The 24,163-nt window shown below is 38.6% G+C and overlaps 1 protein-coding gene across 1 annotated transcript; it reads right to left on the bottom strand.

Moving 5' to 3' along the window:
* Positions 1–18,327: 18,327 nt before the first annotated feature.
* Positions 18,328–19,318, bottom strand: LOC113273355 (sugar transport protein MST8-like). The gene is made up of 3 exons (XM_026523092.1): positions 19,310–19,318; positions 18,550–19,191; positions 18,328–18,444 (listed from the first exon to the last, which is right to left on the bottom strand). The coding sequence occupies exons 1-3, from the start codon at positions 19,316–19,318 to the stop codon at positions 18,328–18,330; spliced, it is 768 nt and encodes a 255-aa protein (XP_026378877.1).
* Positions 19,319–24,163: the final 4,845 nt, after the last annotated feature.

The raw sequence follows: 24,163 nt of genomic DNA on the forward strand, positions 1-24,163 counted from the left end.
TCTTATTTTTAATTTACATCAGGATGCATCCAGTTTCAACCTTACTATTTTTTAAGTTTAAGTCAGGATGAATCCAGTTTCATCCTTGCTATTTTTTTGGTGTCCATTTCACCCATGTAAATTTTTACTCGTCCATTTGAACCATGTTTTAAAAATATTTGGACAAATGACCCATTTTCCGGAACTGAAACCCCAATTTTCTTTTGATACCATTTCAAGGAAGAAAGGGAAGTTTAACAAAATTATTGTTGTGTCGGTAATTTAAACCACCCATTCTTGCGTGATATGCTCAAATTTCTTTATATATATATGTACATCATACTGTCTCTGCAAATAGAAATAAAGAAAAGAAATACTTACCTTATAACCTTAATAGCAAGTCATCATTGGATAATCAAAACAAAAGAACAACATTATGCAAAACCTGGAAATGAATGTTTGAACTACTACCTTAATTGATAAAGAAATTAACAGGTTTCATGGCTCTTTGTTTCTGTAAGCATTTTTCGGTCAAATATACGTGCACTTATGCACGACACACACATGTATGAGAATTTTCACTGATAATATCAATGGCTACATGTCAGACATTATTTCCTGCAAGTTGTGGCTCTATAATGCCTGATGTCTTGTCCCTTATGTACTTGAAATGCTGCATGTATACAGATTTATTGTAACTACCTATTTACCAAGAAAGCAGTTCCTATGGTTGTCCAAAACAATTACCGAAATTCTACCAAAACGTTTCTCAACTTGTATATAATACTCGGCTGTGAACCTGTATTTTCTTTTGTTACCCCACAAGGGCTCTGCATGCCAGTGCATTTGCACGGTCTAGTTTCCTTATTAATATTGCTCCCCGTAATCTGTTTACTAATAACTGAAAAAAATTGGATCGATAAGAATATAACGGGATTATGTAGCTGATAAGTCAGATTTATGACATAATTATAACTATATATGATTCATTATGCTAAAAAAAAAAAATTAATTGGTTACCTAGTGTCCTGTGGTGTCCTTACCATTGGCATGATTATTTGGTGTCCAAGAAGTAAGTTTTTGTCCTTTCTCTTTCTCTTTTTCTTTCTTCTTACAGATCCTTCATTGATGTAATTGTAATCCACATTTCTGGTCACGGAAGAAATGTTGCGTTGTTGACATATTAAAACAGGTACTTCACCTGTCTTGTTCTGTTGCAGAGCTCAACATTAATATGGGAAGTGTGTCCAAAGAAATTCGATGAACTTTTTTTCTTTTCTGGTGGTAACACCTCTTCCAAGACCCTTCTCATCAATGGTTGTTATAGTGTTCAACCGTTTGCAATTGTGTTGTCATCTCTAAAGAGAAAGTTAGCTCCTTTTTCATTAAAATGATTTTGCAACTATTGCCCATTTCCCCCCTTTAATAAAGATCCGCGTCTTAATTTTTTAAGAAATTCTCATTGCGGCTGTGTCTTCCATGTCTGCTTCGGTACTTCCCTAATCATGACACTTCCCTAGTCATGACAGAAAAAACATTCAAGAACAACAATTTAGTAAAACGGTATATAAGCGTATATGGACATTCGATAACGAAATTTTAATCTCAAGTACCCATTTGATTTCGGGAAGATACCTTGAGTGGTTGCCGTTTCTGGTGGTTGATAGTATTCAGTTCAGTGTTTGCCTCCACCATTGAATTAAGTGTAAGAGAGATGGACGTTCTATTTGGATCAATCAACAACCTATGGATGCAGCGGTACAAACATATCTTAGATGAACATTTAAAACCAAATCACAATGCTGTCGAGACTTTGAGAATATATATATATTGACAGCTTCAAACAGTCGACATACCTACTGTTGCCTGTGCATTTCTTCCCAAAAGAGATTCTTGTTGGCCATCATAGCAGGCAATTATACAATTTTACACTATTCCACGTGAACGAAGCGAAGATGGATAAATTTTTTGCGGATGCCTGAATCCCCTAACAGCACCAACTGCAATTGTAAGATATATGTCAGAAACATGAAATCGAAAACTCAGAAACATGAAATCAAATACTCATCGAGTAACAGGAGTTCTACCAATATATGAAAGAAGACGAATAGAAATCCATCGTGAACACACTCCCTTTCTGAACATTCGACGAAACAGCACCCATCCGAAATAGGTAGTCCCAAATCGTTCTCCTATATATGGATCATTTCACCCTTAATTATCCATGATTATTTTTTTTCTTTCAGAAAGTGGCGGAATTTCATTTGGGATAGCGGTGGATCCAAAAAAACGCATTTGGTCAAATGGGAGGTGATGATGAAACCAATTAAACTTGGTGGGCTAGGTATCAAGAATCTAAGATTAATGAATCAAGTTCTTCTCTCAAAATGGGGTTGGAGATTTGGTAATGAACGTAACACTCTATGGCACAACATCATTTGGAACAAATATGATGGACCTCAGTCCATCTGGGCTCCTCAAATTCCGTCAACTCCTTATGGTTGTTCTGTATGGAAGCATATCGCAACTCAGGCTCAATTGGTGGTATCCCTCTCACATCTTTCAATCGGCGACGGTGCAACAATAGCTTTTTGGCTCGACAAATGGAACATAGAAGGCAATTTAAAGGAAATGTTTCCTGCTCTCTTCAAATTAGCAGGCCTCAAACAAGGTACAATCCGCGAGCACATTTCAAGCGACAACCGTTGTTGGTCCTTCCACTTTAAAAGAGCTCTCAAAGAACCTGAAGTTGCCCAACTTATGTCCTTATTGGTGCTCATTGGTGATACTCCCCCAACTTTGACAAACCATCCTGACTCCCGCACTTGGTCTCTCTCAAGCTCAGGTACATTCTCAGCCAAATCTACCTACAAGTTCCTCACAGATATCACTCACGACCCATCAACAGCACAGACCTCTCCTTTTCCCCACAAGACCATATGGAACCCTCATGTTCCCCCAAAGGTCTGTTTGTTCTTCTGGACTGCTGCACTTGATAAGATTTCCACTCAAGATGCTCTGCAACGAAGAAGTCTCCATCTCGCAAGTCGTTGCCCACTTTGCTTGTCCGAATGCGAATCGTCGCAACACTTGCTTCTGAGTTGCAAGTTCTCTAGACAAGTATGGTCATTAATCTTTCCTAACCACCTCCCTTGGAACCCACCCTCGTCAGTTCTACATTTGGCACAAAGTTGGTCTGCCAATGGCATAAATGGTCCGGCAAAGAAAATGTGGGATTTGGTTCCAGCTGCAGTTTTGTGGGCAATTTGGAATGAGCGGAATAGAAGAATTTTTGAGCAAAAATCTCTCTCTCACTTCCAAGTAAGTGTAGAGGTCAAAACATCCCTTTTGACTTGGAGTTGTGCCTTTAAAAGAGATTTTAAATTTAGGCTAGACTTCTGCATTTTCTCGTGGGATAACATGTTCTACTGGGATAAAACTTTCATTGTTTACTTTTTTCTTTAGTTTTTCTTTCGTTTTTACCGTTATATCTGCTTGCTGTAATTTTTTCTTCTCCTTTCAATAAAATTCTCCTTTCTCGATCAGAAAAAAAAAAAAAAAAAAAAGTGGCGAGAGAAATCTTTTTCCAGAGATACAAAATATTCAAGTCTTCTTCTTGATTATGAAATCCTTCCTAGCCAGTACTCATCCCGAATCGTTGATGTACGTGTGATGCATATTTAGATCCTTTATCAAGTCTGCAAGTGTATCTGTAGAATCCAATTTTAAGTTCTCAACCAAGTGTTTACTCATTGCAACTTCTTCCCTTGGAGGCATTATAAGTTTCCAAAACGATGTTCTCATTCAAAACAATTCCCACTAATCAACATAACCATAATAGTTTTGCAACCTTCGGTGAGTAAGGATAACATTTCAGTTGAATGTTATATAGCTTCATATTGATACTTTTCTCCACACAGATAAAATGCGTTCCTTGGCATGTCTTCATAAGTGCTTGTTGCATCAGCCAATATCCCATCTACAACACCAACGGTAATGTTTACCCAACGGTAATGCGTTCCTTTTCTTTTGCTTCAATCAACTAAATCCCATGTGCGAAGATGAATTAGACGATATAACATACCTTAACCTAGTGACATGAAAATCCCTCGTGAACACACGCCGTTTCTGAACAGTTGACATAACAGCACTTATCCATCGATGCACTTATCCAACCGCATTAAGAATCTGCACACCCTGTTCAACCTGCAATTCATAAAAATATTATCAGAATATCTTCCTCCAGTACAAACCGATACTTTAGAAACCAACAAAACGATACCTTAAGTGGTTGCATCACATCATTATCCGCAATTCTCATACAAATATATAACTTGCTTCCGGTTCAACCATTTCTTTATGCTTAACTTTCTTTCCGAAAACCTATTTTTCTGGTTTTATTTGCGTCTGTAGCTTAACAGAATTCAACGTTCAAAGAAGCATTATTTGGTTACGTACGGGAACGACCATATCAACTTCTTCATTCAATGTTTTCCTCTCTTTTCCTAAATTTTGGTTAATGACTAAACTGAGTGGTTAGAGTTAAATCAAAAAATGGGCAGGTTCCTAAATTTTTTCATAAAATTACCTTATGAAGTTTGTTGCATGAACCATGACGAGGTTTTCATCCCTTGCAAAAAGAGATCAGTTTTTATATTTTGAATCTTCATGAAGAAAGGAGCACCCTGCAAAGAGTTTTTATGGTGAATTCTTTGGTTCGTTCCTAATTTGAAGTGCCTTAAATTCCTCACTGCCCCATAAGTTGCAACCTTTCCAACAAAACTCTTCAGAACAAAGAGAAAGAAAGGGTGGCGCTAGCCTTATCTTTCCTAAATACGGGAGGGAAGGGAAGCAGCCTTTCATAAAGCCAAATTTGTGGAACATATTGAGATTATGTTCAAACGACTCCAAGGGTAGTTAATTTAGTTATGTCTTTTGAAAGAGTCATCTGTCCCAAATATATTTTCTATGTATTCATCGTATTGCCCCCTCCATAAGTACTATCACGAAAACTACAAAGAAAGAATCATCATTGAAATATTATCTCAAATACATTCTTTATTCCGATGATATCTCTTGTTACAGAACATTATCGATTAACCTGAACTCCTTAACTTCTTCTTAATGAACTTATTATTCCGCCACATGGATGATTTAAAAAAAGTCTGATTCCCTAAAGAATTCTTGAGATTTCCTGTCAACTATACTGTACAAATCTAATCCCGTTAGCATAAAATTATAAGCATCACTTCAAACTAATGTGCCTGATGAAAGGAATATATCAGTGAAGTTTTATAAATTCTGAATCATCTATCGCTCCATATACTCTCAATTATGAAAATCAATGAAGACAGTTTCAGTACTCATTTGAAAAGAAAACGAAAATGTTCCAAGAGAACTAAGATCGAACCTCAACCTGTTTTATACATATGAAAGAAGATGTCGCTTGGGAAGAGAGGCTTAATTTTCCAAGGAGTCATCTGTCCGGCTAAAGTGTTGGAAATTTTGGGTTAAACAAGAGGATGAAAACAGAAACAGAAAATGGTGTACCCCTGACTTTAAGGATCTTTCGATTCTTTTAGACAATAATTCGACCTTTCCCAATAAATTTGGCGAGTACAAACGGTCTCTCGAATATGCCTTCAGGATTCAATGAAGCTCTAACACCGTAATCGAATTCAAGGATTGTACTTCCTTGACCCGACCAAGAATCACACTGTATAAGGTTCTGATGATGCTTTTTAGAGAAGAAGAAAACAGATTGTTATTGATGTGTTGGAATGCGAGAACATCTTCTCTACTTATAGTGATATTCATGCCGGTTAGTAGTGTCGTTTCATCAGCAACAGACGCTTCCAAAAGCCATTAATGGTGGCTTATGGGAAGAGACGCGTCTGATCAATTTTGAATGGAAACTTCTAGGTTTTACAAAGTAAAACCAGAAAAAATATCCAACATAAAGAAGATGTTCTCCTTAGTTTTCATAAAGCCAAAGAAAGAGGATGCGTCTTTTCTTCAAACGACTCCAAGGGTTGTTTCCTTTCAAATTTGTCCGGCTATCCCGAAATCTAATATACTGATGACACGTCAGACTAAAATCACCGAATTTCATGTAAGAAGGACGTCAGCAAAGTTATTCTCCTTTATATAATAAGGAATTGATAAGAAATGCGAGTAAGCAAATCCACAGGGAACTTCAGAAATTACTTCATCCGTCGTTCGGGATGGAAAAGAAAAGGAAAAAGCAGCTTCTCCGTATATCTTCTCTTGGATTGAGGATAATTCCTCGAAGAATTACCTTTTATAGGAATGAGTTTTATTTAAAAACAATAATATCTTCTGGAAAATACAAGAGTAATCTAACTCCTTTAAAATCCTAACTCATTGGAGTCCCCATGTTGAATGGTGAGCGTCACACTCAACGAGGGAAGAGGGCCACGATCAATGAGGGAAGAGGGCCGCGAGCAATGAGAGGAGAGAGTTGAGTTTTCACGAGGGCTGAGAGAAGAGTTCTCACGTTAAACCTGGCGAGGACACTTGGCGATACGCGATTGGTCTAGGGGTTAACCCTTTCGTTATTTTCTTTGGGTCTTCACCTCTTCAAGAAATTCAAAACCCTAACTTCTTTTTTCCAGTCGCTTCCTTTCTTCTATCTTTATCCCACATCTCTCATGTGCTCTGTTCGTATTGAATACAATACATGACAGGTAAAGCCTAAGTCTAACCCTTTTCTTTTCTTCCTGAATGTTCCCCATTCTCAGCTCCAGAGGTTAGGATTAATTCTTCTTTGAATCCTTAGATATGGGTTTTTAATTTGTTATTCATAATAATTTTGATTTCGTATTTGTATAAACATCATTTTTAATGAAGGGATCTTTGCTCATAAGTCAGGTTCACAAAACTGAGAAGAATCTAGGTAGTAATAAATGCCGCCGCGTTTCCTTCTTTTTTTGTTCTTATCAATCCAATAGTGTTTGTAAAAACTTATTTTTACATTGCAGGGATCTGAAGACATCACATATCTTTGTTATTTTGAAGAATGGTTCGGTTTTGGTTATTATCTTTATCTGTAGATTAATTTGAACGCCTGAATATTAAAAAAAAACAACTTCTCAGTTTGGTTTTCAGCACTGACTTAAATCATGATGCCTAACAAATATTTGTCTTGATAAATAACGAGACTCATTGAACTGGAGTCATTGGGTTGTGCATGTAGGGAGGATATAACGAGACTTTGTTATGAATCCTGTAATAGACGAGCTTTGATCTGGATGCTCTAATGATTTTAGCTTTGTATTAGTAACATTGTGAGACCATAAGGTTCAAGATAGATATCTTAAAGTGGCACTACAATTAGCACATTATGAGGTATATCTAAAAGGCTAATTGAGGTACCTAATTGAGGTATATGTCATTTACTTCACTTAATAGATTGACACTTACTTTTTCGGTTCGCAGGGTATGAGATAGTTCGAGTTATGAAATAGTTCATGATTACATTGTGTAGCATTCATCTCAGTCAAGGGTAAAGATAATACTTAAATTATTGATGAATCTAAGTTTTTCTTGCTGAACTTTTAAGTTAGGTTTCGATCATTGAAAAATTGGTTCTGATAATTAATCCAAGCTACAAGCTTCATTAGTTAAGAGATCAAATTTCTGCATGATGTTCGCAAAAAACTGTTGTAATTTCTGACGTTTGTATTTTTGTTTGTTTTTTGTTACAGTGCATGCAAGCAGGTCTTTGTTTGTAGCCTTTGTCATATGGAGAACATACCAGGTAAAATCAGTATACTTTTATTGAATTTTTTGTTTTATTTGATTTTCAGAAGTTAGGGTTAACCCTAAGATTATTCTTCGTGAATTTCTGTAAATCTTAGTCTTAAGTCAAATTTGGGGTATGGTTTTACACCATTATTGCTGAATAATGTTAAACCCTAATTCTCATGTTTAAGTTTCCTATTGATTCTGCAGTGAGGGTCATTGATTTCTTTCTCTCTTTGTTATTGATATTGGAGGTGATAGTACATGGATGTGCAGATGGAATGAAGTATGAAAATTGTGAGGTAGTGGTAAGGAAATTTCTTGGTCTTACATAAGCTTACAAAGTAAAATTATGGAATTTTTTGTAATATTCTTTATTCTATGGTGGGAACAAAATTTGGTTAAGGTATATATAATAACATCATGGATCCTAGAAAATACTAAAATCCATTAAGTTTTGGTGAACCCTAAGCTTAATTAGTGTATGACTTGAGCAGTGGGAGCACTGGAAGCGACAGTTTATAGAACCTTGGATTATGGAACGGATAATTTTAATTTCAAGGTTGAGAAATCTGGACAGGAGAAGATAACTATACGGAGTGCATTTGCTACAAGTCTATAACAAATGAAAATGACTTGATTGAGTTGTTATTTGAAAGTTATGCACTTGGAGAATCATGATTCATGAAAAAGGACTGCATTCTGTAAGTGGACATCACATTTATTTAATTCTTATGTTTGGTCCTATTTCTTTTGAGTATAGGGATCATTTCAGTGTTTGGATTGGCCTATATCTTAGTCCTCACATTTAGCATTCAGGTATTTCTGTATGTTCAGTTATCTGGTGTAGATGCATTCAGGTATACCTTACATTTAATTTTCTGGTGTAGATATCTTGGTATGCCATAGTTTTGTGCCGGCACAGATACCATGTGATGCATTCTTGGGGTGCCATCCTTCTTTGGTGGATTATCACTACAGAGAAGCCAGGGGTATAACGCACTTCTAACATACATATATATATAGGTAAACAAATACAAGTTTATGCATAAAGAAAACAGCGAGATCTTAAAAATGAAATATATTCGTAGATGGAAGATAAAAATGTGTGTATATGCAGATATAAGTGAAACATACAGTTACATACACCAAGGGTCTCAGTTATTTGAATTCTAATTGCAAGTTTCTAAGTTTATTCTCCTTACTATGTGTTTCCTATAGAAGTGGAAGACTATACTCATAAGTGTACCATTGTTTACTATGTTATGTTAGATGGCTATCAACATTGAATCTTATACCTTCCCAAGTTGTATAATAAGCCAGCACTCAGTTTTTTTCCCGTATTTTCTTTTTAATTCGATAAGCAAAGTATTGGTGTTTTGATATATAGTGTTTTTTGGAACCTAATCACCAACTTTCCTTGGTTTTCCTTGGTGAAAAAATAGTGACCATGAATTGGCGTGCAAAGGAAGAACTGACAGAGAGAAGCATAAACATGTTTGATTATTATAATTAGAAGATACATGATAAATGGTATGAGAAGTATGTGAGTAATAATGTACGGGTGAAAATAGGGAGGAAAACAATCGAAATACGCAGTAAGAAAGTGGGTTTTTGTCAGCAATAAACCAGAACTGCTAGATAGGCCTAACGGCAAATGAGCTATTCAGTGTTTATTTAACCAAGTATGTATAGATCGACGAAACTGAACTCATATACTAGATGTTCGATAAATGTACGTAACTAAGATTTCAATTTTTATTAATTTTTTCATCATTTTTTTGTGGTTAGAAATGTATATAGGATTCTCATTGTTGACAGTTGTGGTTCGAGCTTTACATACTTCAGTTGAGATTATGATCATCTGTATGTGTAAATGTGTATGAGACTAGGATTGCATAGCTCGCTGTTTCCTTTGCTCTTTCTGTAAATCATGGTTGCCCCGAGCAGCATTCCTGGACAGCTCCTGTGATTGTCTATTGTTGTTTGATTGTTGTCTATGAGTTCACCATGACATTTGTTAGATCGTAGATGATTTTAGACTCAACAAGTAGTCAAAAATCAGTGTGTGAAAAAGAGTGTAGATTTGCAGAGATGATTCAAAGGCTTATATAGCGTAATGTTTGAAGTACATTTTGTTTGATATGGCCGATGCATTTATCGAAAACCATGAATATTTTGTTTGGAATCTTGCTCAAATATCGGAAATAAGTGAAAGCCAAAGCAAAAGTGTAGTGAAATCCGAAGCAAAAGAAACTGAATTTTAGGGATATGTACCAGTTTTGTTAAGAGAAAAAAAAATGGTTTAATGATTGTGATGGGGCAGGGAAAAACCCTGTCATACCTAATCAAAGGTTCTCAAGGAACCAAATGTATAGCGGGGCATGGCGAATCCGTGCGACACCAAATCAAAAATGCATCGGGACAAGACGAGGCAAGCTGAGCCACACCAAATCGAAAATCATAAGCGACGGGGCGAGATAAATGAGTTGAGCTCGGACTCAAAAATGATCTTCTTGATCTAAGAAGTCTAGTAGAACCTCAAAATCAACAGATCTACAAGTTTATGACGTTTTTCTTTAAGATTTCTTGTTATTTTCAAGTTTTTTAAGCCTTCCACAAGTAGCTCAGGAGAGTTGCAGATCGGAGAAAATATGGAGCTTCAAATGCTTCGGTGCTCAAACGATCTCCTCCATGAAAGAGATGGGAAGAGATGCTAGTCAGTAAGCTACATAAGGAAGAAATCACCTTATGAGAGTTGAAAAGACGAATTTTTCATGATGTTCATCATCAAACTCAACATAATCTCCGATCTCCTTCTTAAAAGTCTAAGTTTAAGTCAACGGAAGGAATTAATGAGTATATAAACATTCATCAAACTCTAACTTTGTTTGAAATCAAAAGCTAAAAGATGATGAGGTATATTTCTTAGAATGGGAAAACGTACTCAATCTTCATAATTAGATTCTTTCCCTTTAAGGGTATGGTGTGTTGAAGGAGATATTACCTCGAAAAAAAAGGACTGGAAAAACACCTTTTTCTCCATCATCAACACCTCATGCAAAGAGGAAATGTTTTGACATTTTCACATGTCTCCAAAACTTACTGCAAAGTATTCCTGTACTAAACTGTCCAGTCTGAAGTATGGCTTAGTAATTGCACGTGACCTGCAAACTTAGGGTCCCACTTTTTCATAAGAAAAGACAAATTAAGTATTATTGCATATGTTGCAGGAAAGGTAATGGTTACACGACGATCTTTTCGCGTGAGCCAAGGTTAAAATGGTCGAGCCCAAACAGAAGGACTCGATGATATGGAGCCAGGAGAAGCTCTGGTCCCAGACGAGGGACAACCCGACGACTAGTATCGGAAAGGACTAACTGGCAATTCTACCTCCGAAGGCGAGGGAAACCCCTTCGAGAAGCATGATGACATCCATCTTACTCAACCAGGAGGGTTGAATCGCTTGCCAAGGCAAGTAGTAAACACTGAGGAAAAGAAGGACAACCCTTCAGATCTCGCCGATGCTAATGCTGAAATCCGAAATAGCTCAGGGTGAGAAAATGGTGAAACTCGAAAGGTGTAGCAGGAGGCTAAAACGGAAATCCAAGAAGAAGGTGACACTCACTACTATCAACGAAATCCCAGAGGAGGAGAGTCCCTTTGGACAACTAAAAGATGACAAACGCGTTAACGTCCCTGACACCTCAAATGAGGAAACAACGGATAGGTTTCCTAAGGGGAGCCAAGGTGATCTTGACCGCAAGGATAGTCCATCCGAAAGGTCCTCAGACATTAATCGACGAAGTCCAAATTCACGACGAGACCGAGAATCTCGCAGTCACAATCCCCAAACAGTTGGAGAGCTTGAGGACAACTTGTCCCAGAATTATGTCAGAACGAACCGAAAACGGAACTGACTTCTATGAATACCATCAGTTTCATAGCCACAAGACAGACTCGTGTAACGTCTTAAAGAAAGTTCCACGAGGTATGACAAGCGAGGGCACGCTCGCCGGGGCACCCATACATCATGTGGAACTCCTCCGCGGGACACAATACCTAGGTTGCAATACCATATCACACTCGGTGATTACCACCCCCGTATGAGAAGGAAACATTACAGGACGTATCCACAAGCGCAACTTCAAAGGTGATGAAGTTTTCAGTATAACCAGAGAACCCCGATGGCGGAGTGAATGAAACCCCCCATAATCTTTTCAGCTTCGGAGGCACCATAAGGAGGACACATACACAACGATCCTATAGTGGTCACGATGGCCATTGCACTCCCCGAACACGAGGGAGAGGAAGCAAGAAATAGAGCACTACCATGGGCAATGCCCAAAATCTTGATTGATGGCGGCAACTCAGTAGAGATCTTGTTCTATGAAACATTCAAACAGATGGGTCTCAAAGACGAATATCTCGTACCCACTGCTTATAATATATTTGGTTTCAACGGGTCATCAACTCTCCCGAAAGGTGAGATAACGTTAGAAATTCGAGTGAGAAAGATTCTCACCCTAACCACCTTCTGCGTGGTAGATGTCTTATCACCTTACACAGCCATCGTGGGGTGATCCTGGGTCCATGGGATCAAAGGAGTAGCCTCGACCTACCATCATAGGATAAGATTCCCTACGCCTGATGGGGTGGAAGAAATCATTGGAGATCCCGGAGAAGCAAAATACTTCTATGGGATAGAAGTTCAATACGGAGAGAACAAAGTAAACTTTTCCATAGCAAAAAAGAGGCGATCTAAGAATGCCAAACACCAAGCCGAAATCGATGCCTACATAGCTAGAACCAACGAGGTAAGACGGTTAGGCAACGAAATCGTGACAGACAAAGACCTCCCATCGGACTCACCCATGGGACCCGTCCAGAACCTCTCCGATGTAGGGGAGCTCAAATCAAATTTCTCGGCCGCAGAGCCAACCAAAGAGGTCAACATCAGAACACCCGAAAATCCAGGTATGGTAAAAATAGGAACACTCCTCGACGAGGAAGAAGAGGAGAAACTAATACAAGTTTTAAGGGAATATTCTGATGTCTTTGCATGGTGCATGGAAGATATGCCAGGAATAGACCCCGAAGTATGCAATCATCACCTAAAAATCGATCCTAAGCATAAGCCCACGCGGCAAAAAATGAGGAAGGTGGCACCGGAATATCATGAAGACATCCAAAAGGAATTAAATAAAATGGAAGCAGCAGGGGTGATACGAGAAGTACAATATCCAACATGGATATCCAACATGGTAATCGTACCACAGAAGAACGGAGAAGTAAGGATCTGTATTGACTTTAGCGATCTTAACAAAGCTTGTCCCACAGACAGCTTCCCACTCCCTAACATCGACCAACTCGTGGAGGCAACCTCAGGATATGGATTCCTATCTATCATGGATGGATACTCTGGATATAACCAGATCCCCCTCGCCGAGGAAGATCAAGAGCATACCGCTTTCTTCACTCCCCGTGGCCTATACTACTACACCAAAATGCCATTCGGGCTAAAAAATGCAGGGGCCACATATCAAAGAATGGTGGAAAAGATGTTTGACGATTGTATGCGTAAAACCCTAGAGGTATATGTAAACGATATGCTTGTTAAGAGCAAGCTCCCACAAGATCATTCACACGATCTTAAAGAAATCTTCGCACAAATGAGAAAATTTAACATGAAGATCAATCCAGCAAAGTGTGCCTTCGGAGTGACCTCAGGTAAATTCTTGGGCTACCTAGTCACAAAACGAGGAATTGAGGTCGACCCCAAGAAGGTACGTGCTATAGTAGAAATGCCCTCCCCAGCCACGATCAAGGACGTGCAAAGACTAAATGGCAGACTGGCGGCCTTGGGTAGATTTATCGGCCGATCCTCCAACAAATGCAGAGACTTCTTCAATACCTTAAAAAAGGGTGAAAAATTTTCATAGACAAGTGCCTGTGAGGAAGCTTTCCAAAAAATAAAGGAACATTTGGCAACCTTGCCAATTCTCCAAAAACCCAACCCGGGTGAAAATCTCTACATCTATCTATCGGCGACCAATACTTCGATCAGTGCAGTACTCACTCGCATAGATACAAAAGTAGAACATCCAATTTATTTCATCAGCAAAACTCTGACGTCAGCTGAGAAAAACTATTCAAAGATCGAGAATATCGTACTATCTTTGGTCTACGCAACACAAAAGCTGCGTACTTATTTCGATGCGCACACTGTGATAGTCATCACAAAGGCCCCAATAGAGTCTGTGCTCGATCATGCTGACAGAGAAGGAAGAATTTCTTTATGGGGATCCCAAATCAAACAATTTGGTGTCAAATACCAAGCCCAAACGACAATCAAGACCCAGGTGGTCACAGACTTCCTGGCCGATTTCCCGATCGACGGTGCTGACGAAATCGAGGAAATCCCAGGAATGGAAGATGAACTAGATGACCCTCTCGAATTACTTTGCTCCGAGGACCCCAGCCGATGGGAAGTATTCGTCGATGGGTCGTGTAACTCGGAAGGATCAGGCATCAGAATGGTTTTTACAACCCTAACTCGCCGAAGAATCGTCTATAGCTTAAGGCTCGAATTCCACGCCACCAACAATATCGTTGAGTACGAGGCAGTAATACATGCCCTTTGAGTAATCATCGCGTTGGGCATCGATAACGTACGTCTGACAAGTGATTCCCAACTCATTATCAGACATATAGATGGAACGTACCAATACTCGGACCCATATTTGCAGCGATACCGCCAACTCGCCAAACATTACATTGAACAAATACCAAACATCACGTTCCGCCACTTAAATCAAATCAACAGCAGATATGCTGACGATTTAACATTCATAGTTTCTATGACAGTAAACCCCGAGGCTACCAATGTCAGAGTTGAAAGGATCTTACTCCCTTTCATTCCCTTGGAAGGAAACATGGACATCCTCGTTGTAGACTCAGTGGCCTAGGAAGAAAGTTTACCAGAGGATGACTGGAGGACACCAATAATCAAGTATCTAGCTAACGGATACCTCCCAAGCGACCAATTAATTGCACACAAGATAATATCAAGGTCTGAAAACTACCAACTCCGGGATGGTGTGTTATACAAACAGTCCTACCTTGGAACTCTTCTTAGATGCCTCTCGTTTGCAGAAGGGAAAAAATATTAAAGGAAATACGTACATTATGGTTATGCAGGAAACCATAGTGGAGGACGATCCCTCTCATGAACGAGGACTCAAAACAAATCGCAAAAACTTTAGGGATATTTTTGGCCTCGCATGAACGAGGAATCAAAACAAATCGCAAAAACTTGCATCGAGTGCCAAAAATTTGGCAAAAGGAGGCATGCACCCTCAATGGACTTAAAGTTCGTCCTAAGCCCTTGGCCATTCGCCAAATGAGGGGTTGATATTGTCGGACCGCTCAGAGCTGGTACGGGACAAAGGAAATATTTATTCGTTGCCACAGACTACTTCACCAAATGGGTGGAAGCCTCAGCTCTAAGACACATCAGAGACCATGATGTCTTTAAGTTCCTCTTCGAGCATATTATATGTCGTTTCGGTATCCCAGCCGCCATTGAATACGATAATGGGGCCCAACTCCGAGGGAAAAACATCGACCTTCTCTTTAACTGTTTCAAGATCAGAAAAAACAAATCCACACCGATCTATCCTGAGAGTAATGGCCAGGAAGAGGCCAAAAATAAGACCATCGCCGACATACTCAAAAATAAACTTGACGGATACGGAGCTAGCTGGTGTGAACAGTTGCACAATGTCTTATGAGCCTATCAGACTACCAAGAGGGAAGCAACAGGAATGTCCCCCTTCGCCCTCACATATGACACGGAGGAAATTATACCAACAGAGGCAATGATCCCCACAACGAAGACTGAGGCATGGGAGAAGAACCTGACCTCGGATATGATACTCTCTAAGTTAGACGACTTGGAAGAAAATAGAGAGATCGCTCTCCAAACAATAGAAAACTTCCACAGAAGATTGGCTCGGGAATACGACAAACGTGTTCACCTGAGACAATTTAGCCCAGGCGATAAAGTTTGGCGCGAGATCCCACCTTACCAGCGCGAGTCAGGCAAATTTGCACCCATATGGGAAGGTCCATTAACAGTCCTAGCTAAGGAGGGAGATGGAGCATACATATTTCTCAAATCTGACGGTGAAGAACTTGAACGCCCATGGAACATCAAATACCTAAAAGCTTACAACGCTTAGAGGGACCACCAAAAGGTCCTAAAATGGGGCATGCTCCCTAATTGAGCACGGGTCACAGAATCTTTCTAGAATGTACTAAACTCTCTTTTGCAAAATAATAAAATTGCTCCTTTTGTCTTAATGTTTTTTCCTTTTCTTTTTGTTTTATATTGTCTTTGTTTTCAAACATTTTTTCTCTTACCAATTTGTCTATTACTTTATCTCATATTTGCATTCCAACTAAAGCCCATATACCACTATTGAACGGTACACCTTCCATTCTCTTAGAATGACGCAGGTACTTTACCTGAGCTACCCGACACGGACACAAACCTACGGTAATGCCATCACGATCGCAAAATCGGGTGATGTCCTCTACATGAGGAAATACCCAGCATCGAGATACTTGCCCTTGGCTGGGGAAAGTATCACTCGATCGAGGTATCACCCTCCAAGTCACAAGGAGGAATCATAGCCAAAAGCAGGGGACAAAAACAAAAAACGAGAGCGAGAAGGAAAAAATCCTATGGAAACTGATCACAAGGAGGTAGTGTCTTATCCAAATACAGGAATTGATCACTCCTTGGCTTTGACATCCATGATTGGACTAACATTACATATGGAAAAATCCTCAGAGCCATGCGTTTAATTACACAAAACAATCATATACACAAACTCTGAACAGAACAGATACACAAATTACATAACGTCCTCGGACAGGAGCATCGCACTCACACCTCGCTTGGATAAACACGCCTTCACCTTACCAATTCCTCGTCCGAAACACAAACCATGAGCAGGAGAAAAACCTTTGGGACACCTTACCCAATCAACCACCTCTCCATGCATACCACCAGCCTCCGGCGATACGGCATAAAACAGGGACAAGGTATATATATATACGTTTAAACACAGAAACAATATTTTATACCCCAGCGCCTCCAGCAGCAAACGTTTCTAAAACGTGCAGACACGCACACAACATAAAGTGTTCCCAAGACCAATCGCAGGAAGAAACACAATTTACGAAGTGTTTCCAAGCTTGCCGGTAAAAGGAAAAATAGTGGTAAATACGAAATCCGATAACAGGAAGTTCAGTCACTTGGCAAACAGATGAGGCTAAAGACTTTATGCGAAAAAGTAAGTCTCTCTGAAAAGACATTGGTGATGATCTAGAATCAGGAGCAAGAAAAACCTAAGTGACGCATAAATGAGAGGACATACCATCATGATGAACATATGAACAACCACCCCGCTCCCATGGAGGACGAGGAGGAAAAAATTCAATATACATCAGAAAAAGAATGGGGGAAAATGGAACTCATACCCTCATCAGGACCTTTCTTAAATAGAAGAGGAAATCCTCGAAAAAACCAACTCTTCCAAACTCAAGAAGGTCAAAGGCGCGGAAAACTAGACGATAAGAATCCTGGAGGAAAAGGCGCCCTGTCCCAGAAAATATAAGATAAACCGACAGGAATCTTAGAAAGGGCTGACAAGTACACACGTGACGGTTACATAGTTTTCTTCCCATCATGCCCTCGACAAGTTGCAAAGAAAATGAGCCAAATGTGTGGGTAAAATACCCGATGACCACGTGTCAACATCTCAAGGGATGAATACATGATGAGATGATAAGGTAGGAGAACCGAATCATTCTCTAAAAAGGAGGATTTGTCTGAGTCAAGGCAACTGCACAGGCGCCACATGAATGACGCGTGTAGGTAAAGGTCTAATCCGCTCAGTCGATCAAGTCTAAAAAGAAAGACCGCATTTAATGAATGATAAGAACAGAACATGGGTAGTTGCACATCATGACGGGAGACTCGGACGATCTACACTACGACCCCGAGGCAATAGAGCGCGAGGTTCTCCACAAAAGGCCAATACGATCCAGGGAGAGCGAGATAACTCGGAGGGAGAACCAAGCAAGCCATCACGAGGGATAATATAGAGCCAGCCCGAGGGAACCAGCACGATGGAAGACACATCTCACCCAGCTCGGACGATCAAGCCATCACGAGTTTATTTAGATTATAAATACCAGTCCATGTACAAGGAGATGGACAACTTATGTAGTATTAGATGGTTTTTCTACAGAGAATTCATGAGAGAGATCTAGACAGAGAGAAAGTGGGGAATCTAGAAGATATTTGTAACACTTTCAAGGATAAGACCTTATAATCAATAAGAAAACATCTTCTTCTTCATGGACGTAGGTCTTCAAAGCCGAACCACGTTATATGCTTATGTTAATCTTTACATTTCATGCTCTTTACATCTTGTTCATATTGAATCTTGTATATTTAAATAGTTTGTAGTCTTTAATTTCACTTGGGTGTAGTAATCAGAAAAGATGCAACTACACAAATCCTGAAACACAAACACATGTGGTGGCTACAATTAAGTAGTCATGATACACATCAGAACGGCTCACCACACCTGCTAATTTGATCCATGTCAGAATCCCCAACATGACCTGAAATTGGAAATTTCATGAATAAGTGATACTCAGACACACAAAGGAAGGGTTATTATTCCAAAAAATTAGTATTTTATAGCTAATTAGGGTGCCATTAATTACCTGACCAACAGATATTAGAACTCCTCCCGCTATGAGGAAAAACCTTCTCCAACCTCGAGTTACTGAGATTATGCCAATGATGGTTGCAGCAAAATTGACCCCTCCAATGATGGCAGTGTACGTTAAAGCTGCGCTGGTTCGAAATCCTATAACTCGAAAAAGGTAGGGAGCATAGAGAACTATTACATTCTTTCCTGTGAGCTTTTGGAACAAGGGGAGAGCTATCGCCATCAAACGGTAAGGCCTGTTCTGTGTTTGAGACATAATTTGTTTCTCAGATCCTTTTGCAACCTTTGAAGCTTCATTGGCGGCTAATAAATCATTAAACAGGATATGAATGCTGTCATTGGTGCCATGGAGGCGTTGGAGCAACTGTTTTGCCTCGTCAAACTTACCTAACTTAATCATGGACATGGGAGTATCTGGGAGTAAGTAAGATCCGATAGAGATGATAGCAGCAGGAAGCGCAGCAATGCCTATGCTAAGTTTCCATCCCCACCCACCTTTGATATTGTCGGTGTAGCAGTTCACAAGATTAGCCACAAAGATACCAATTGCGATCTTCATTTTAAAGGCGATATTCAGGGAAGCTAAGTACTTTCTATGAGCGAAACCCATCTCTGACATATAGACTTGAGCACCCTTCACGAAAATAATGACACAAAATGCAGAGGAGGGATAGTTGGAAAGCCATGTGAAGTTTATAGATAAAAGAAAATTTAGTAAAATAAAAATATAATTATCGTCTTAGACAACATACCTGATACATTATCCCAAAACCAAAAGCCTACAGAATCGGACCTAGTTGGAATAAAAAAATGGTGGTGATGAGAGCAGTAACCACTGAACCCATGCAGACGAGTGCTCCGGACACGATCATTTGCATTCTCATATCCAGTCTACTATAATCTCGTTTTCTAATTTGTATCCCGATGGAACAAGACCCGTACATATATACAGGAACGTAACAGAAGATCATGGATGGAGATACATTCAAATGCATCGTTGTAAATTTCCGGGAACATTTGGTTCCCATATCCTGTCCCAAATAAAACCCCTCCTGCAAATCCATCACATTCATTTCAAGAACATCATCCACTTGTATATATGTAAAAATAAATACTCTGATTTTTTATTTTTTATTTTTTTGATCGTGAAAGGAGGATCATATTGGAGAAATATGAATAGATTACAACCGGACCCAATAATGAAAAACAAAGACAACTCTCAATGGACTTATTGACAGACTAAGGAGCTTTACAACACAACCTCAAAGAGCCCAGAGAGCCTATTACAAAGTATTAACTGAAGTTGTGAGATAAATACTGGGAAAACTAGGCGGAGGCCCAAAAAAAATAATATTCCCATTGTCAAGCCCATAATTAATTTTAGGTACCGTGACACCCGTAATTATTTCCCTGACACCCATAATTATATGAAATTATTAAAAATGTTTGCATAACGGATTATGCATCCGCATGACGGTTATGCATCAGGGGTATAATTGGCAACGCAACTTGGATATAACATATTTAAAAATCCGCGCCTTGGAATTTTACAAATTTTATATCGTTGGAAATCTTTTTAAGAGAGCTACGCAACGAATACAAACAAGAATATCAAATTTTTGTTTTTCACGAAAAAATCGAAGGTGATCATCATTTTAGGCAAAATTTTCGAAAACTTGATACATAACCATTATGGCCACCAAAAAAGATGCATAACACATTCTACAGACGCATAACGAATTATGCAACCATTTTCTCCACTGCATAACAAATTATGCATTTGGATAACAAAGTTATGCATCTATAACAAGCTATGTAACCATTGTTTTGGTTGGTTTTAGTGCGTACATAAAAAAATTGATGCACAATGCAGTATGCATCCATATTTACGGATGCATATCAGGTTATGCATCTATTTTCTCGATGCATAAAAGATTTTGCAACAATTTCTCAATGCATAATGCATTATGCAGTCATATTTTCATATGCATAGCAGGTTATGCATCCATTTTCACGACTGCATAACATGTTATGTAGATATTATTGTAGGTGCATGACAAGTTATGCACCCTTATTTTGTTGGTTTCAATACTAAGAAAAAAGCAGCTGCATAACATGTTATGGAACCGTTTTCTGGACTGCATAACAAGTTATGCAAAAAAAAAAACAACAACTGCAGAACGTGTTATGCAACCAATTCCGAGAATGCATAACAAGTTATGCAACAAATTTTGTAGATGCATAACATGTTATGCATCACTATTCACACCTCCATTTTCTTTTAAATGCACGTCACACGAACACCAAACCCATTTTCACTTCCATCTCCTTTGCCTTGCCACTGCAGCATCCTTTTAGCTCAATTTTCTTTTAAATGCATAACCCATTGAAACCAACATCAACACCATCATTCTTAACTCACTTCACTGATCCACAAAAACATACCATGCCTAGTGTTGCAAATAAAAAGCTTTCTCGAGCTTACTATCATAGTTCACTTGAAAGAAAAGAAGTATACTTACTGTAAAAGATAATTATATAAACCCCCCAACAATCCTCCAATTACTGCAAGAACCAGCACATGAGGTACGTCTGTAATGTGATAACCAATACTTGCTGAGGTCACATCAAACATTATCATCCCACCCTTACCAAATAACCCACAGTGACCATTGTTACAAACATCAATGAGAGCACGGAGTACAATAGCAACCACAGTCGTCGTGAAGAATGTTCTTCAAAGTAGAGAACTCTTCCACCTAATAAATTAAAATCTCGAGGTTAAGATCGAACAACGAGAACTCTTTTCCATAAATATTTAACAGTTCCAGGTGGAACCAGACTCCATAAAGCAGCAAAAGGGAAAGAGATTTTGCAAACATTCACGAACGAGATGCACTTTTACAGCCAGTAAACTTATGCAATACCATGATGCCATTTCTTCAAGAGCAAAGAGAACACCACCAACTGGTGCACGAAAAGCAGCAGCAATTCCAGCAGCTAATCCACAAGTCACAAGATCACGCCTGTCTCTATCATCTTGGGTTATGAGATCTAGAACTGACGTCTTCTGGATTCGACATTTTGTATGCAGATTGAAGAACTTAAAACGTCTGGGTTCCAACCAGTACAATAAAACTTGGTCGCGGAAACTCAGTAAGCGATAATGGTGGTAGAAAAAAGGAATTGAATATGTAAAAGTTTATTATCGTGTATTCTCATGCCCATTTGAATCTCAACTCATCTAATTTCTCTGCTGTTCGATTTCAAATCAAGTCCACGCTCAGCAAACCCGAAATCCCATGAATGGAATCGTACCCAAGATTTAATTTCTTCTCAATAGCTCAAGAACTGGTAATTGCAACAGATACCCAATAACCATTATCTGTAGTTTACCAACCATTTTTTCTTATCTGTGATAAGCTCTTCTCTTTTTGGTGAAGATGATTTGTTTCTGATTCTTCTCACAGATTTGATTTCTAGGATTTTTCCAGTAGATAATTTTGCTCATCGGGAATTCACAGCAGAATGGAGAAGAAGATGAAAAGGATTTGAAGAACAAAAAAACACCGAAACCTAATTTTACGAATTATGGGTTTGAGAGAAATTTTTCATCAAAAATGGGTGAGCACGTGAACTTCTCCGCCCGTGGATTTCACAGTGGAGAAAAACTGAAAAATGGGTCTCCCTGTAGTTTTCACATAAATACTCTGATTACTTACCCTAAACCTATGTTGCCCAGCTAAATAAAGCGCCTCGCCCAAGGCACAAAATGGGAGCACTTACTTTTTTCAAAATTTGTCTTGGTCGCCTTTGGCGTGCCTAAGCGCTAGGCTAGGCGAGGCAAAGGGCTTGGCGCCTCACACAACATAATCTTAAACCCAACAAAATCATCATAAATTAAATTTATCAGAGTGTACAGTGTACATAGTACATGCCTATGATGCCAGTTATATACCCGATCAAGAAAGCAGAATTAATACCGATAAAACAAGCCGTGAGGAAGATCAAAGACATCTCGTTGTCGTATTTCTCAACATTCCTTCTCAATTTTGACTCAGCCGAGGGTAAGTCTGTGGTAGTAGTACCAATACCTTTTTTATGTCTCATTGACGCAAGTAGATTATTAGGATCCAACACTTGAACTAGAGAATCCTGATATTAAGATAAATAAATTGATCCTTTGATTGGCGATCAACCACCTTAATCCTTTGAATGGAGAATCATCCACCAAACCAAGCCCTAAAACAAACTCTGAACGATGTATAGAAAACATACCTTCAGTTCTAAGCAAATAACCAATAAGGAAACATATATTAATTCCTAAAATAACTAGACTCCTAATTGATGTTGGTATCCCAACATATATTTTGGTGATGGAGATTTTTCGAACGGAAATTTTTTGCCAGAGAGATACACCTCTATAGCTAAGGTGGGATGTGAACTCGGTCAAGTATAAGTTAATCAATACGGTACTACAACTACAGTCCTTAATCCTTATGCATCATATTTAGCCTGTAAATCACATCTTTTCTTAATATCTTGTCATTCATTCCATTATATCTGTAATATCTATTCTTCTCTTTCAACGTATTCTCTTAACATAAGTTCATATATCTCTGGTTTTCTTGATGGAAGAATAATTTTCTCTTCCTTTGATTAAGTTCTTGTTCATGACATGAGATCCTAATTATTCTAGCTTATTTCAAAGATTTTTGTTATTGGGAAAGCCGATAAGCATAGGGGGAAAGCTGACTCTCAGTTATGAAAATTTGACTTAGAGTCAATAGGGGGTGAATAGACAACCATAGTCATTTTTGACATCCGCTATCTCCTCTTGATCTCTTCCACTACCGGCTTCATCTAAATCATCTCCTTATAGCACCGCAGCTATGATCTTTTTTTAGGTGGATTTTTCATTACATTATTTATTCATTTTTATTCCAAATCACTTATATCAATAGGTTAAAACTTTCTCACACGAAATTTTTTCTAGCAAACTACTAGAGAAAGCTCAAATGATAATGATCAAGCCTTGGAACCTTTTGGACAGTTTGATTCTTCCTCCCATCAAATCCAAATGTTGATCCGATAATTTAAACTCGAATGTTGAAACAATAGTCGAAAGAAACTTTACTTGAACATGTCTTCAAGTGTGGCAACTCGTAATTCTATTGTTTTAATATGATCGATACAGAACGAGTGTCCAGCCTAAAGAACAGAATTAACTCTCTAAAGTTTGAAAAGTGCTAGTAATTATCAAGGTATCCCTTTTAATTTACTAGAAAAGTAAAAAAAAAGAAACGACTAAGTTCGAAAACAATAATCATCTTAGATAAATATATGATGGACATATTGATGAATTAGAAGAAACCGAATTCTTACGGTTTCTATTTAAGTCTACAATAATTTATATATATATCGGTATAAACCAAGGATTCATGCTGTTAATGTTAAGGTGATCGAGCTAATAAGATTTTTGTTACTTGGTAAATGATATAAGGACGATGATAAAAGCAAAAAAAAAAAAAAAACAAACAATTCCATCCTAATTAATCATACACAAAATTGGTTAAAAAGACCAAAATCAACAATTCCTGGGTGAA

This window comes from Papaver somniferum, chromosome 1, assembly GCF_003573695.1.
Source record: "Papaver somniferum cultivar HN1 chromosome 1, ASM357369v1, whole genome shotgun sequence".
Classification (NCBI taxonomy): domain Eukaryota; kingdom Viridiplantae; phylum Streptophyta; class Magnoliopsida; order Ranunculales; family Papaveraceae; genus Papaver; species Papaver somniferum.